At 43.6% G+C, this 17,116-nt stretch overlaps 1 protein-coding gene across 6 annotated transcripts in view; it reads left to right on the top strand.

Annotated features, from left to right (window-relative positions):
* Positions 1-2,563: 2,563 nt before the first annotated feature.
* The window catches only part of Cttnbp2 (cortactin binding protein 2), a 163,732-nt gene continuing 149,179 nt past the window's right edge, over positions 2,564-17,116 (top strand). For 2 of the 6 annotated variants that reach the window (XM_039107159.2, XM_017592494.3), the window contains exons 1-2: positions 2,571-2,792; positions 15,202-15,309. In XM_039107159.2, coding sequence (XP_038963087.1) covers positions 2,712-2,792; positions 15,202-15,309 — 189 coding nt within the window. In that variant the 5' untranslated portion in view covers positions 2,571-2,711. Of the gene's footprint in view, positions 2,793-15,201; positions 15,310-17,116 lie in introns of all 6 variants that reach the window. The other 4 variants (XM_039107162.2, XM_039107161.2, XM_039107160.2 and 1 more) reach the window with 4 other exon arrangements.

Here is a 17,116-nt window from a genome sequence, read left to right as displayed (position 1 = left end):
ATTCTTTTCTTCTGCTTCTTGTTGCAGCTTCCTTCATCTACCGGCCTTTCAGAATTTTTCATTGTGTCTCTGGGATGTCTTTCAAGGTTATTATTACCGAGCAGTTTAATGAAGTGTCAAAAGGATGATCAAGTCATTGTCCTTTCAGATCTATTTGCTTTAACTGCAAGAGAGACTGTCTTTGTGCAGAAAGAGTTAATTTACAATAGCAGTGGAAGCTATTGAGAACTATGGAGAGAATTTAAAGCAAGTGTCCTCCAGTGGAGAGCCAGCTCCAGGCCAGACTACTGGTGTGGGAATCAAGCCTCCTCCTTTGCTGCAACTGCAGGATGTTCAGCCCGAGCCAGTTCATAGCACTTACAGTTTCAGGATAGAAGCAAAAGGCTGGGGTTCTCTTTCCCATATCCCAGGTCTGGGCAGTTAAAACAAGAGCTCTATTTTTATGTCTGTATTTTTTTTCACTTACATACATACGCATAAGCAAAAGGGGAAAAAAAACAAAACAAAACAAAACAAACAACAACAACAACAAAAAAACACGTCCAGGAATTGACTCCTTTTTCTGACATGAATCTGTTTGGGTTTTATTTAGAATGAAACCAAGCTATTTCTTTCCAATGATGTAGTTAAATTTTTAATGTTATAAAATATCTTCAAATAAATGAGGCATTTAAAAACTGAGCTGCATGTCTAAGAACATATCTACTTCCCAGCAATAAGGTGTTTTAGATACCTACTTAATTCCCAAATGAAATCCATTATTTTATCCTCCTGCCTCTCCCTAGTAGTGTGCCAGCTAATTTTTGGAGCAATAATTCAACATGGGTATTAAGAAAATGGATGTACTAAAACGAAGTTTAAAAAAAAAAACCAAGAAATATCTTTGCTTCTAATATTAAATATTTACTAACAGTTCAAAATCTTTTACTGTCAAATGCTTTTCTTTCATCTTTGAAGTCTAGATAGTCTCATATCAGCAATTTCAAGAGAGTAGTTGACTAAATAAAAGAAATGGTGTGATAACCAAGAGTACCAGCCAAAGGGCTGAGGAGATCAGCTATCAGAGTGAAGCCACTGAGAATAAACAAAGGAAAGTCTGTGCCCAGGATAACCTGCAGGTGGTTCCTAAACTCTGACCCTTACTCAGGGCACCAGATGTTTCCTTGACCTGTCTTTCCAGGGGGAACTTTCTAGATTTTGTTGACCAGTCCCTTTCATTGTCTTTGTAGAAAATATTTTCTCTGATTTGTGTCAATATTCAGAACCAGATCGGAAAGTGAACAGTTAAGGTGTCAGGACCTGTCAAGAGGAGCAGGCTGGGCTTTTGTTGTTGCTTCGACTTTGTTTTTGTTTTGTTTTGTTTTGTTTTGTATTTTTTATTAGATATATTTCTTTATTTACATCTCAAATGTTATTCCCTTTCCCAGTTTCTGTCCATGAGCTCCCTATCCCCTCCCCCTCCCCATACAGGTATCCCCCCCCATCCACCCCCCTTACCGTCCCACTCCCTCCCGACATTCCCCTGACTTTGTTTTTTGTTTGTTTGTTTGCTTGCTTGCTTGCTTGTTTTAAACGCTTTGATCTATAACCCATACAACTGAACATTCCAGTCATCCATCTTCCAGAATTTCAAGCGTGGGATTGGGTGGTGCGTTGATTCGGCTTCACAGAGACACAATTTGAATGTCTCCATTTGATTTTGTGCTTTCAAAGCATTTTGGGGGGATATGGAGATTTGGGAAGGTCTTTGCCCTAAGGTCTCAATCACGTGATAGACTTTTCAGATTCAGCCAGAAAGTCTAAGAGCAGAATTAGAGGTAGGAGATGGGGAGGCTTGGGCCTAACTCATCCATACAAACTCCAGCCATGCATTCCCATATGATCATTTTGACAAAGGTCTGTGTGTGTATCCTTGTGTCCTAACTTGTACGAAGGAAGTTGTTGTTCTCTCAAAAGTAGTAAGACATCACTGGATACTTGGTGCTTTTTCAGAACAGATCTCAGGCTGGGGTGGGGGTGGGAGTGAGGGATTCCTCCTTCTTTGAAACGAAGCAGTTACCAACCGAGCAGATAGGTACCGGCGGATGAGGGGTGCTAAAAACAGCTGGACACAGACTTTGAGCTGTGGGTTCAGACTTAGAGTTGATGGTTTTAGAGAGGACTAGCATTGAAGATGTGATAAAAACAAAGCCGGGTATACAAACCAAGAGGGTAGACGTTTGCAGGCCACAGGGACTGGAAGATATTAAGAAAGGCACCTCACTGGAGCTAATGGTAGTGAGGAACGGTTGCTCGATTTTAGATTTTTTTTTTTTTTTTTCACATCCAGGAGTCTGGCCCAGGATCGACTTGAGCCCGGCTGCCTAAGCAAAGATTTGGCCAGCCTTTGCCTCGTGGGAGGAAGCGTGCCTTCTTTTGCAGCCCCGGGTGTCTGTCTTTCGGACATCAGCGCGAGGCCGCGCCGCTCCGGTGCCAGTTCTTGGTCCTGTGGGAGCGACTGGTGCGGGCGGGCGGGTGGGCGGGGCTCCGCGTTTCCAGCGCGCAGAGGGTTAAGCGGCAGGGGCGGTGCGGAAAGGCGGGAGGGGACCGCCGAGCTCCGGGGCTGAGAGCGCCGCGGCCACAGCCAGCAGCGGGTTAAGCGCCGCCCGCGCCGAGAGAGCTGAGCCCTGCCGCCGCTCCGAGCTCGCATTCGGATCCGCTAGAGCAGGAAGATGGCGACGGACAGCGCGAGCTGCGAGCCCGACTTGTCCCGCGCCCCGGGCGACGCGGAGGGGGCCACGGCGGAGGCGGCGGTAACCGAGTTCCCTGGGCACCGGGATCCGTGTAGACGGGGGCTTGGGTTGGTGCCAGGATCCCCACTGGACACTCCCCTATGGGTGCCCGGTCCTTTCCTGGGATGCCTTGTCTTTCTCTAGGGTGCCCCCTTACTTCCACGGGGTTCCTTTTCTTTACCCATGGTCTCTCTTCCCAAGGGTTTCCCTTCCTCCTCCTGGATACCCCCTTTCTCCTGTGCCTCTTCCCTTGGATACCCATTCCTTCCCCGGGGTGTGCCCTTCGTGTGTCCCTTCCCCAGGGTGTCCCCCGGGACAGAAGCGGGTTCATGTCGGGGAACGCCACCTCCTACACACACCCAGATGCTAGGGACCCGGTCGGTCCTTCTGGACACTCCACACATATCCCTGATGACCCCCATGCCCATTCGCGGGGTGCTATGGAGGATCTCAGTCCCCATTGTTCACCGCTTCGGGGCGCAGAGCGGACGCGAGTCTCGGGGTGCCTGACACCTCTCGGGGGACCTGGGTTAGTAGAGAGGGGGAGGTGAACCATCGCCAGGCAGGTGTGGGATGCTCTGTGTGTGTGTGTGTGTGGGGGGGTCATGTGTCTTGGGGAGGCTGGTGGGAGAGGCCCAGCGAGCACCAGCACTTTGGGTCCTAGCTGACTGCTGGCTCAGTCAGTCATCTGTAGGGATGATCTTCCAGACCTAAAGCGGGATTGAGCTGGTTTTTCTGAACCTGGTGTCAAAACATTGTTCCCTTTCTCTGGCGTCTTAAGTTCCTTAGGCGCATACCCGCTCCCTTCTTTGATACTCTGTCTTCTGCATGCACAGATATTACCTTCCTACCTTGCTTTGGGGGTCTTGACCCACAAAGCCAGGTTGGAAAACATTCTCAGGTCGAGGAAGCAGCTTTTGCTGGAGCTGCAAAGATCTGCAAAGAAAGACAGGTCTGGGAGCGCCTCCCACCCTTAGCCAAATCCAGCACCTCAGAGGATTCCTTAGTGGGACAGAGTGAGCTGAGCCCCGCGTGGACGACCCCTCGTGTCTCCCACCTCTAGATCCAAATCCGGGTCTGGGCAGTGGAGGTCAGGACCAGACGTAAACAACCTGTGTTGTTGAATTTCCTCCCACCTCTGGCTTCGAATGGGAAAGGAGAGACGTGGAGGAAGGTGCTTGGTGGTGAAGGCTGCAAAAGCAGAATGCTAGAGGAGGGTAGGGGAAGGGAAACTACTAACCCCCATCGTGAAAGTGGAAGATATGGGCTTGGGGAGCTTTGAGGGAAATTCGCATTTTTCATTCTTTGCCGATAAGAACGTTAAAGATATTTCAAATGAAACCTTTCCACATGTGAATTTCTTTCTATGACAACGGAGAAAACAAGTCCCTCTGGGAGTTGAAATTATCAACTGTCCTGTTCTCCATGGGAGTGGGGGGAGTGGAGGTGTGGCAGAACTCGCCTCTTCTCTCTCTCAGGAAGGTGGATAGTTTGTTTAATCTACTTAGAATACACCCCTTTGTGCCTACACGATATTTCAAGCCCAAGATAAACCAACACCAGCACGTGGTTTATGATGTGTGATGTAAAACTGTAAACAAAATTGCATTGTCAGGAATACTTTTGTTCCAACGAGGTCAGTGTTCCTTGTCAAATGTTCAAAAGTGTCAGGAGCCTGATTCAAATGCGGATAAATTAGCAGCTTGATGACGTGACTCTTGTTAAGGGGAAGAGTCAAGAAAAAAACTCTCCCGAAGGAAAGGAAAGAACCTCTTTCAAGGGATCCTATTCTGTAGGCTTCCAACCTGCACTAACAGCACACTTATGGTTTTTAAAGTAAAAATGTTACGCTTCAGTCTGTAAAATTGGGCTATATTGATTTTTTACCAGTAGTTTGCGCTTGAAAAGGGGACTCTTAACATGACCTACTTGAGTAAGCTGGTCTTTATTTCCAGGTAGGGTCACAGGGAGCTAAACCTTACCATGGAGTCTCAGTCACGTACCTCTCTGTCTCCTGAGGTGCTGAAATAGAGGACCTTACCACCACCAGCCTGGTTTTAGGCTGTTTTTGTCGTTGTTTTTGGCTCAAGAAAGAAAAAAAAATAGAGAAATCCTGTTTGTCGTGCTTGTTTTTCATCTAATGGTTAAAAATTAAATCTTTTAGTTTGCTTTTTTTCTTGGCCGACAAAAAACTTAATATATACATATTTTTAATTTTAAGGAGAAATTCTCTTTCTGCCCTGAAGAGATTTATTTCATTTCAAACTGGTTTACATCTTGTGGAATTTTATATATACATTTGGCAGAATCGAGCTAGTGAAGCCTCAAAGCCATTGGCTATTTTTGAAAGAGCATGTTTTCAGAGGGTTTTTTTTTTCTTTTCTATTTAGATTGTTGCTTAGGAACTGGCTTAATTTATAGTTTGCAGTTTAATATAATTTCCAGTGGAATGTTTTAAATTTAGTTTGTTATCCTTGTTCTTCGTTGTTTAAATCCTGAAAGCACCTCGAGCTAACAGCTACATCATTCAATAGGATCTTATTAATAGTCTACGCTGTGATCCATGCTGGGAGCCTGGGTTATTTTCAGTACCTTAGCCAAATGCAATGACTTTTATAGGCCATATTGCTATTTCTGCTCAGAATATAATTCTTTCTGGTAGGCAGTATGGAAAGCGGGATCTGCTTTTTATTGTCACTGTGGAATTTGGGAGTGAGAGAAAAAAATGGAGATCCATTTAAAGCTGTACTTGGAGAGGCAAGCAGCATTCTCCTCGTTCTAGGATTTCTGGATTAGCTAATAAGCAAAGCGTAGATATAGATTTTGCTGTGAAAGTGTCAATTAAAAGGAATGCCTTAGCGTCGTTTTGGTTAAAAACACATTGTTAAACCTTATGTCTGACATCTTGAAAAATTTGTTTTCTAGGTGACAGTGTTGACTGTAAATGCAATAAAAGGGGCCTTCTTAGCTACTTATGGTTTTTACTTTTGACAAAATGAAATCCTAGTTTTATAGTAGCTGGGGACTAGTGAAAGTTTGACAGAATAATGTAAAAGGGAAATGCCGTGAACTCAACACACATCACTCATCAGTCACGAAGGCAGAAGCATCATAGGTGGGTAGCATCTTTACTGCCTTTGACCCCTTAAAGCTTGACCATGGTAGACTCTGGAGTACAGAGAAGAGTCAAACCACAACAGGCACAAAAAAAAATGTGGATAGACCTTTTAGGAGTGACAGTCAGAGAGAGAGGGCTCCTAGTGGAAGGATCTGGAAATGGTTTATGGAAGGCACTGGAAATAGTCCATGGTGGAGGACACTTGTGCTGGCCTCTCAGAAAGAGGATATGAACGAAGATGGAGATGGCGGAAAGTGGTTGTGCACCCATGCCGTTTCTTGAGTTTCCTTCACAGCAGTTCCATGTCAAAGGCTTTCAAAGATAGGTAGAGAGATGTCACCATTTCAGCCACAGGCTCTAGAACACAGCTTACGTTTTGCAAAGTTGGAAAGATTAGGATGGAGGTATTCTTGCTGTTTCCACAATGGCTTTCATATTTCCGTTTGCATCTGTTCTGTTTATTTGTACAGCGATTGCTGCTGCTGTTAAATTTCTCATAGGAGCTATTTTGTGTTGATGAAGCATTTGCCCATTTGTGGCTGAATCCATACCAAAGCTAAATTACCACTTGGTTCTATTCTTATGGGTTTCCCATAAGTTTGTATGTTGACAGAACATTTTACAGCATTAGTACTTCATCGGCAAGGACAGATAGCTGCTGTTGATCATGTGACCACCAAGGCTGGGACCTGGGGAGAGTAGAAGCCTTTAAGGAGAGTCGAATGAGTTGATTTCTTAAATAAGGCTCATCATTAGAAACTCTCGTAATACTTGATGTTGATCGGCCAATTGCAAGACATACTCTGTATTACAAGATATAATGAAGATATTGGTCTGTGGTTTATAATAGTAAACATTGCAGATACTTCTGGCCTTAAGTCAATAGACTCACTGACTTTCTTCCCGCCTCTATTCTTCAGTTGTGAGGGTTGGACATTATGGACAAGTACTTTTTAACTGAACTCCATCTTCAGGCCTTTGCATTTCAGTTGTTAAGCATCTGTTACTTACTGTAAGGTGGAGGGGTAGTATATGCCACGGCTTACGTGTGGAGGTCAGAGGACAACTCTGTAGAGTTGGTTCTCTCCTTCTGTCTCTGGACTCCGGGCATCATACTCGACGGGGAGATGAGTGCCTCTGCCTGCTCAACCATGTCACCAGCCTCCTTTTCTTTTCTACAGTTCCCTTTTCTAAGCGCTTTTCTTTTTTTTTTTCTTTTTTTTCTTTTATTAACTTGAGTATTTCTTATATACATTTCAAGTGTTATTCCCTTTCCCGGTTTCCGGACAAACATCACCCTCCCCCCTCCCCTTCCTTATGGGTGTTCCCCTCCCAACCCTCCCCCCATTGCCGCCCTCCCCCCAACAGTCTAGTTCACTGGGGGTTCAGTCTTAGCAGGACCCAGGGCTTCCCCTTCCACTGGTGCTCTTACTAGGATATTCATTGCTACCTATGGGGACAGAGTCCAGGGTCAGTCCATGTATAGTCTTTAGGTAGTGGCTTAGTCCCTGGAAGCTCTGGTTGCTTGGCATTGTTGTACATATGGGGTCTCGAGCCCCTTCAAGCTCTTCCAGTTCTTTCTCTGATTCTCTAAGCGCTTTTCTTAATGATGTATCAACTGCTTTCCAGAGTTCTGGTTTCAAAATTTGATATTCTTACAAGTCTTACAAGTTTTCTTTTCAGTTTCTTGTCCTCCCAGTGATGATGACTGAGGCTGAGGATGAAATGGTCATACATAGATAAACATATTACTCCCTTCCTGGACTTTTCCAACTTAGAGTTAGTGCCACACTACTCATTAAGATGGAGGGGAGGGAAAAAAGACTGGACAAGAAATGAAGAGATTCGTCAAGGCTTTGGAATAGTGGACAGGTGGATACGTGGGATATGGGACTCAAATCCAGCTTCAAGTGCCGAGCAGAGATGGTGTCATTTCTATGCCTTGGCCTTATAGTTTGTGCTACCTCAGCTCATTTGAAAAGAGGCTCAGTTAGATTCCTCTCCACTGATTGCCTGGTGCAAGACTTACATTGCATTTTAAAAGGCCTTGTCTTGGGCTGGAGTGATATTGTAGTCAGTGAAGAGCTTGAAACTCACTTAAGAAAGTCCAGCCCAGTGATGTGAATTTACCAGGGTTTCTTGGGCTTGGGCAGCCAGGGCCAGCCAGAGTTTGTCTCTACAAGCAAGGTGAGATCACCCATGGAGGGATTCCCAAGGTTGACCTTTGTTCTCCGCACAGAAGCACACATTTATATCTACGTTATCTCATTTTCTGTCTCTCTCTGTCTCTCTGTCTCTGTGTCTGTCTGTCTGTCTCTCCCCACCTCCCTTCCTCTCTCCTTGCCTCCTTCCTCCCTTCTTCCCTACTTTCTGTCCAGGAGGTACTGAGAGTAATAGCTATGGTAGCATTAATGGTGAAGTACTGCCAAGATTTAGTTGCATCTATTGTTAATAGCATATGTACAAAAACAAATGCTGTGTATAGCATGCTGTGGTCCATGTAGAAATAGTGATTTGAGTTCAAAACTCTTAGCTTTTAGTAAAGAACTAGGTTGCAGATCTCTTTGAAGGCTGTGGTAAGTACAGTGTTTGTGGAGTGGGAACGCAGTTGTAAGTGATTTTGTTTTGGCATTTCAGTATTTCACCAAAAAGGCACCAAGATGATGCCAAAGACCCACGTTCTTCTTCAAAAGGGTATGATAACTCCAAGACCATCATGTTTTGCCTTCTAGGCCCTTGTTTATCTGAAAATCATCATGTTGGCACTTGACACCGTACATAATCAAAATGTATTATGTGGTGTGTTATAAACATCTCTGTGGCACTTGTTGGATGTGGAAGGCTTCTCACTGAGGGGCTGATTCAAGCCTCCTGTTGGGCTGCATGGAAATCTGAGTTCCGTTGGAAAAGTACTTGGTTTTAGTCTTTGTTTTGTTAGTTTTCTGAAATAGGGGTACTTTTTTCTCTGGAGCGAAAGTGGAAGAGGAAATCTGAGAGGAGGAAATGGCCTGCCTGAACCACTTTCTGTTTTCCCTCTAGTTTTCTCCTGGTTTAAAATTAGCTATGCCCATAGCCGGGTTCCCTTCCTGGCATTGTCTCCTTATCACTGTCTCCTCCTCCCACACATAGTTGCTTGTCTAGTGTGAAAGTCTTTAGGCTTTACTGCCTGCCTTGAGGTACATGGTAGGCCCTGCGTTCTTATCAAGTTCTTATCAGGTCTACCTTAGTTCCTTTCCTAGTGTGGGTTACTCTGTGTGACTGAAGGTGCCCCTGGAGTAGCCTGTCATATTGTGTCTTACTTGCTCCTGGAGCCATAGCACCCTTTCTCTTTTGTACTGGATGGAGGGAGACTTGTTAGATAAAAGCATGTGAAGATGTAATATTCTTGCTGTCTTGACAGCTAGTAAGGATGGGGAGATAGATAATGCTAAAGATGAGTTTATACTTTGGGGAAATGCACAAGGAAGACTGTGATTAATTGCCACATGAGAAAATGTGACAGACTCTTAAGATTGAACGGAGGAAGGGAAAGATTTCTGCAGTCTACAAGAGCATACAAGCATGACGTTGGCCCCATTTGCTGAAGAAAGATGGGATCCAAAAGAGAAGGGGTGAGAAAAGTGGGTTGGGGAAGCAAAAGCAGGGGTGAGAGTCTCTCCCATTTCCCCTCTCCTCCCTTCTCCTCCTCTGTGATACACTCAAACTCCCCCACCTTTTTTCTTGTCTTTCTTTCAGTTGTTTTGACAGGAACTCACAGTAGCCCAGTCCAACTTGGCTTCAGCTTCCCAAGTGTTTAGACCAAGGAATGAGCTGCCACACCTGGGTATACTTTTTAAAATAGTTTGAACTCCTGAGGACCACGTGCTTTTTCCCTTTGAATTTGTTAATTGGTTTAAATCCAGGCTCTAAATATTTAGAAAGTTGCACCTAATTTCTAATCATGTTAATACAGCATCCAAGATTTGAAAGGTTCAAGGTATTTCATCAATTTCCCTCTGTTTAGCCTTCATTTGTCTTCAGAGAGACTCTGGCTCGCTTACAGAGATCTGAATGGAATTAGTTCTTAGTATCAAGTATTAAACTCGGAAAAAACACATTTCTGTAACTTTGAGGCAGAAATGCAAAATCAATTTTCCTCAAGTACTTCTCAAAGGCTTTTAATCTCAAGAAGAAAAAAAAGTAAGATTTCTTTAATCCATTAATACAGTTCCCCTCCCCCCATGGCACATGAAATCAAGGCTCTTGAGAACTAGAGGAGATTTTAGAAACCACTTAGTCTAGTACCCCCTGTTTAGAGATTACTGAAAGCAGATAAAGTGACTTGCCCTTCCAAATCTATCTCTTGCCTGGTCTCCAAGCCCTCTGCTTTCTCAGATACCTTCCTACTTAAGGTTATAAAGGCATTGATTTCATGAGACTGAAAAGGGAGGCAGGACTTAGTGTTGAAGAAAAGAGTCAAGCAAAATGGCTAGCTCTGTTTGAGTTCATTTTCATTAAGGATCATTAATATGACTGATGTGTTTGGGCCACTGTTTGAAGGATACTTCTGCCACTGTAGCTCAGAAGATCCCTTGTAAGATTTTTGGCTACTGTTATGGTTGGCGTCAGGTGTCAACTTGACACAAACCTATAGTTTGGGAAGGAGAAGGTCAACTGAGGAATTGGCCTGATCAGATTGGCCTGTGGCCAGATCTATACTATACAGTATCTCCTTAACTAATAATTGATGTGGAAGTACAATCCTAGACTTGTGGATGTGTGTGGACTGTGTAAGAAAGGTTGCTAATTGTAGACCTGAGGTCAAGCCAGTCAACGGTTTTCCTCCATGATAAATGAGCACTGTAAGTTAGTAGATATGACTTGCTATATCTCAAGGCAGATGTTCTGTTTGACCAGACTCAGGCAATTTGTTTTACAATAGGTGTTCAGAACAGTAGATTTCCTGGATTTGGTGACTCCTTTGACAAAAGACCTTAGGACAGATGGGTTTCATTTTCTTGTTGTAGGTTTCATTGATTATTATTATTTCCTTTGTGCCATTGTCATTGAAAGGATGTAACCTGGACTTATAGTTTGTTTTGTGGGTTTTTTTTTCTCTTAATTGGGAAATGAGGTCAGTAATAAAATGTAGTCTGAACTGTTTCTCTTGAGGGGACAGTCTTCATGTTTTCCTCGGTGCTCTGAAGATCCTACGGCTGTTATGTGAATAGCTATGTGTTCTGTCATCTGTCTTCTTTTGAAAATTAGATTATCGTGGTTGTTTTAAAATAAATATCACAAATGTAGGATAATTCAGTTTCAGTTTAGTCTTGAACCAAGATACATTAACCATTTTTTTTTAAAAACATCTAAGTTCCCTGTGCTGTAGGGTTATGAGATCAAAGCCATTTCAAGTGAAAGAACACCAAAGGGCTTTGTTCATTTCTTTCCCCTCTCCCACCCCCCCGAGGGGGGGGTTAATGGAACATGCCTGTCCTCTCAGCTGCTCAGAAGACTGAGGCAGGAGGATTGCAAGTTGAGGGTGAGCATGGATACAGAGTAACTTCAAGGCTAGTCTTCCAATCTTGGTGAGACATTGTTTCAAGATGGAGAAGTCAAATGTGGCTTTAGCTAATAACTCAGTGATAAAACATTAGCTTAGCATACATACATCTCTGGGTTTAGCCCAGAAGAAGTCAGAGTGCTTCCGCCTTTCTTTCTTCCTTTTAAAGGAGGCTTTTAATATCAGTGTGTGTGTGTGTGTGTGTGTGTGTGTGTGTGTGTGTGTGTGTGTGTGTGTGACTTTAATCAGCCTGCATAGGTACAAAGTTTTCTGGTGGCATTTTTTGCATGCTTAGTTTTATTATCCCACACTTAACCCTCCTACACATTTGCCCCTGGTGTTGGCTTCTGAGCTCGCTCACCTTTTTATTTTTCAGTAAGAAGCAGCAGAGTCCTGTTAATTTGTACGTGTGCAATAGTCAGCGTCTTTAGAGCTCCACCATGTTTTCCGGTACTTTCTTTCCCCAAGTTTCACTAGAGTGAGGACAAAAGCATACAGTAGTAGGCAATAGCAATCTGAAAGTAGTATTGGAATTTTATCATTGAAATCAAGCATTTAGCAATGTTTTACTGAGGATGCAGAAGTGGAGCTTGGTGTAGTGGGAGAGAGATGAGCAGACACAATGTGTGTCCAAACTAATATCTCACTTAATACTTGGTAGTAGACAATGGATCTTTTTTTTTCTAACACTTTGTATGATACATTTGTGGTTCAGCAAGAACACTTGTAGCAGTGTGTTATGCCTTTGATGAATTTCCCTTTTATTGACATAATTCATAGGAAAATAGAAGAATTGGTTGCAGGTCACGTGCCATGATGCTGCCAATGGCAAGCTCTTAACATGACTCTTACCATGAATCGGAATGTTGGCACTGTCTTTTATAATTTATTAGTCCTTAGAGTGCTTTGTCCATGAAGCTTCGGAGAAACAAGAACAATAAGGCACACGATTAATTAAAATCTTTAGAATGAGCAGCAGCAGCATTAATAAAACATTATTCTCTATAGCACGGAGGAATTGCAGTCTCAGTGGGGAAAACCAGGATAAAAGTCTGTCTTCCTTCGTAGTCAAGAAGCTGAGTTTATTGTACTTGGGTTGATTGATTTAAAAACACAAACTTGTAGGCAGTACGCAGCTCTTCTCTACACAGATCATCTGGGCTATTCATAGCAGTTGCACATCTAAACTCTATGCTCAGTTTTATACATATGTTCTTGGACAGTCCTCAGAAGAAATGCACAAAGGAAGTGTCAGGCTTTTCAATGTGCTTAATGAAGGGCTTCTCAAAGTACTCCCCACCCTTCAGCAGCAGCAGCAGCTTGTTAGGTAAATTCAAACCCACCCCACCTCCATTGGTACCACGTTTTTAGGATGGGAGCCCTGCTTTGTTTAAGACCAAGTCTCAGGTGGTCCATCCACATGCTGAAGTTTGAGAAGCACTGCACTCGACGACTGTCTGTGATGATGCTCTGTTTGTGGACCAGAGTTTCAGATAGTATATTGAACTTCACTGCTGACTGCGGATGTCTACAGTGCCCTGATAAATGGTGGTTTCTCCAGTGCTTCCGTTTGTAAAAAGAAGCCATTCAGCTAGAAATTTTTCATTGCAGAGCTATCTAGTCTCTTGCCACTGTAAATCATGATTCTCTTCCTTAGGGGATCCTTGGGAATGAGATGTGACTGGTTCTGGTCATGTCTTGTGACAGTCCCTGACGTCATGGGCTTTGCTGTGCTTGCTCTTGTGCATTCATAGGAAGAGCCTTGTGTTGGAAACTTAAATGCCAAACCATTTCTCTTATATTTTTGGTTCTGAGCCTAGCCATTAACAGCTGAGCCATCGCTCCAGCCCGCCAAACCATTTCTCATTGACTAATTGATAGGATACACCCATTTAATGTGATGCTCACATATTGCATTCTGGAGCATTGGTACTGTGTACCACATGCAGAGATAAGCCAGGCCCCGGCACAGATGGTGCACCTGGTTTATTGCTTACTACTTGCATGACCTGCATATACTTTCTGACTTAGGAGTTGTAGTTTCTTGAACTAAAAATAGAGGTTATGGTGTTCTGTGGATTAACTGTAGATGTTTGGGAATACTTTGGAAAATACAGAGTGCTACATAAATGTACAATCAAGTTCTAGAAGAACAACTTCTGAACTCAGATGGCTGGAGACATATAGTGATGAACTAAATCGTCTTTCTCAGGTAGGGAGTAAGTGGGTTTATCACGGGTGTCTGCACAGAGTGCAGAGACCATGGGTGTTTGGCAGGGGACCTGGTCCTCTACAATAACTCAAACTCAGTTCTAAATGATCGTCTCTCAGTTCCAGCTATAAAATGGATGTCAGAAGACGTCCATGCAGAAGTCATAAGCAAAGAGGTTGGTTTTAAGAACAAGAATTTAGAGTCAATGATTGTATGTGCAAAGCTGAGAACTAGGAAGTTGTAGAAGAAGATATGATAGGGCTAGAAGACTGTGGATTATGGAATAGGACTGTCATAGCCCTTGTACAGACTCCTCATACTGTTCCCGAGTCTCTAAGAAGCCCCTTTTCTCTAGCCCTTAAACCATATCTTAACCTTTGTAGAAGTGCAAGAAACACATACATAGGTTTATTTATCTCTGTTACCTGGTAATAATGTCACCCGATGACACCTCAGGATAACTATACGGGTGATAGTTCAGGCTAATTAAAGCATCTCTCTTTCTCTCTCTCTCTCTCTCTCTCTCTCTCTCTCTCTCTCTCTGTGAGTGTGTGTGTGTGTGTGTGTGTGTGTGTGTGTGTGTGTGTGTGTGTGTAGGAGGAAGAGTTGACAATATGAAGAAGACTATGTTCCTTCAACAGGGACATTGTTTTTCGACTCTGGATTCTTGCCTATGGCATTGGAAATTTGAGAAAGCTTAAATATCTGACTTGAAGAGAAGACAGAGTTCTAAAATGTTTAGTAAAATATTCAGATTTTCTAATGTAGGCTGAATGGAAGATGAAACTTTTCTTCATGGCCCAAGTAGCACATCTGCAGGCCAGATCTGGGTATAGACTGCCAGCTGGTGGCCTCTGCTGTAGAATGTTCTGTAAACAAGATCTGTTATTATTGGATGCCCTGGAATTTATAATCCCCTCCCAGGAGCCACTATGTCAGGGACCCACCAAGGAATACATCTGTGTTTTCTTGTTACCCTCAACATTAGCGCCCTCCCCCACCCCCATCTCAAGGATGGGCCTGTTTTGCTATAGACTCCAGAGCCTTTTAAATTTGTGCTGCATAGTTTGCAGAGAGTCTAAGTCCAGATGTTTAGGCAGTCAGACAACTACATCTCCTTTTAGTCAAGACTTGCAGAAATGGCACTACATGGTTTTCTCTTTCTAGGAGGTGGAGCATCAGTTCTTCACCCAGCTGATGGATAGAATGATCCATAGGTCCTTCATGCCTCTCCTTATTACTCTCCTTTGTATATATGTACACTTACATATGAACATGTGGAATGTACATGTGTATACAGGTATGTGGAGACCAGAGGACAATCTTGGATATCATTCTTCAGGCATTGACCCCACCCCACCCCACCCCCTTTGTAAAGACATGGCTGCTTATTGGCCTGGAGTTTGTCAAGGCTAGAATGGCAACTAGTGAGCCCTGGGAACTGCCAGCTTTCACTTCCCAGTACATGGGATGCATATCCCAAAGCCATCATGGTTGGTTTCGGGACATCCATCAGGAAGGATGTCAGTACTGATTCCATTTTCAATTTTCCTTACAGAAAAAGGAGTTTGATGTGGACACCCTCAGCAAATCAGAGCTGCGGATGCTCCTCAGTGTGATGGAAGGTGAACTAGAAGCCAGAGACCTCGTGATTGAGGCCCTGCGGGTAAGAGCATTCTGGGGGTGTGCTACTAACATTTCCGAGGGGGCCAAGGGCAGAAGTACTTTTCCTCTTAATTTCTGAATCACTCACATTTACAGTGTTAGAGCAGGTTAATGTATACTCTTTACTCAAAACTTCAGCCTTAACAAGACAGACAAACTGAAGTCATGTGGTTGTCGGTACACTGAGAATAAACCATTGAAAATGGGAGACTCGAGATGTCCACTGGGTTAATCAAGAATTTTTATATGTATCACATATTTGACCCTTGGCCATACAATTTGAGAAAGTACTTATACTTTGGTGTCTTGTATGTGTATATGAGACCGTTGGAGAAAATTAAGAAAATCATTAATAAAAATATTGCTAACAATCTATCTTTTTACTTCCTATGTAAGTCATGAGTGATGTTTTTCATTTTCAAAAACTCAAGAGTTAAAATGAAAACGTCTTCAAATTCATCAGAGTTTTCAATAACTTAAAAATATTCCTATATTAGGTTACAAAGAATGGCATTCACCTCTATTACATTTTCGTTTGGCAATAATGTTAAATTCTCTTGATGCAGTTTTCTAATTGGAATTCTACATCCTGACTTGTTTTGGTTTATCAGTTGGCTGTAGGTTTCGGTTTCGTTTTGGTTTTGTCCCCTCTTCTATATCCATTTGTGTGCAATTAGATACATCTTGGCTCTTGGTAATTTGGCAAAGAGAATTGTAATCATTACATACAGAGCATGGCTATATCTTATTTCACTACAGATTATTTCCTTAGACTTTCTGCTGGGACCTTATGTAGACACATGAGAATCCATAAAGTGTCAGCTGATCGTTGCCTGTGACCAGAGCTTCTACAGTGAAGTAGAGAGAGCTAGGGATGTGCAAGTGTACCCAGCTTTTCAGGAGGCACACCCAGCTATACAGGTGAGAACTTGGTCCTGGCTGGGAGTGGAAACAGTTCCTGAATTCCATATCTAAAAATTGTTTACCATCACTTCCATGGGCAAGAACAGTTTGCTCATACAGTGGGAGTTCAGTTGTATCATCCACGAGCCAGCACCAATGCAGTTCTACACGTAGCCTCAGCCTTTTAAATAAGGAGCTTTATTCCGTAGCCACTTGCACAGTTTGGTTGTCAGTGTCGTCTGTCCTGTTCTACGTTGAGAATATAGCTGTTAGCATTTTTGTTTAAGCCCCCCCATCCCCCTACCCCTCCACCCCCCTACCCCCTCACCCCCACCCTCCCACCTCCCCACCGCCCCACCGCCAAGTTACTGGCAAGGGCCAGGTATGCCTGACTCACTTTAAAAGGGGCTGTTCGCCTCCTCCCCTCTCTCTTGCTCCTGCTCTGTCCTCTTGTCCCTTCCCCCCTCTCTCTCCATGTGCTCATGACCAGCCTCTTCTATACCTCTCCTCCTCCTTCTTTCTTCTTCTTCTTTTCTTCTTCTTCTTCTTCTTCTTCTTCTTCTTCTTCTTCTTCTTCTTCTTCTTCTTCTTTCTCTCTCTCTCTCTCTCTCTCTCTCTCTCTCTCTCTCTCTCTCCCTCTCTCTCCCTCCCTCCCTCCCTCCCTCCCTTTTTCTGTCTCTACTACCCTTTCGACTCCCTTCCCCATGCCCTGAATAAACTCTATTCCTCTATTCTATATTATACAGTGCTGTGGCTGGTCCCTGAGGGAGGGCATGCCTCATCATGGGCCAGCAGAGGCACCTCCTTCCTCCATGCCTGGCTACATATCCACCAAAACGTATTCCCCTTCTCCCTTATCTTTTATAAACACAACAATAGCACTAATATGTGTGACTGTGCTACAG

This window comes from Rattus norvegicus, chromosome 4 (genome assembly GCF_036323735.1).
Source record: "Rattus norvegicus strain BN/NHsdMcwi chromosome 4, GRCr8, whole genome shotgun sequence".
In the NCBI taxonomy this organism is placed as follows: Eukaryota; Metazoa; Chordata; class Mammalia; order Rodentia; family Muridae; genus Rattus; species Rattus norvegicus.
Note: the sequence above shows the minus strand (reverse complement) of the source record. Positions and strands in the feature narration are given on the sequence as shown.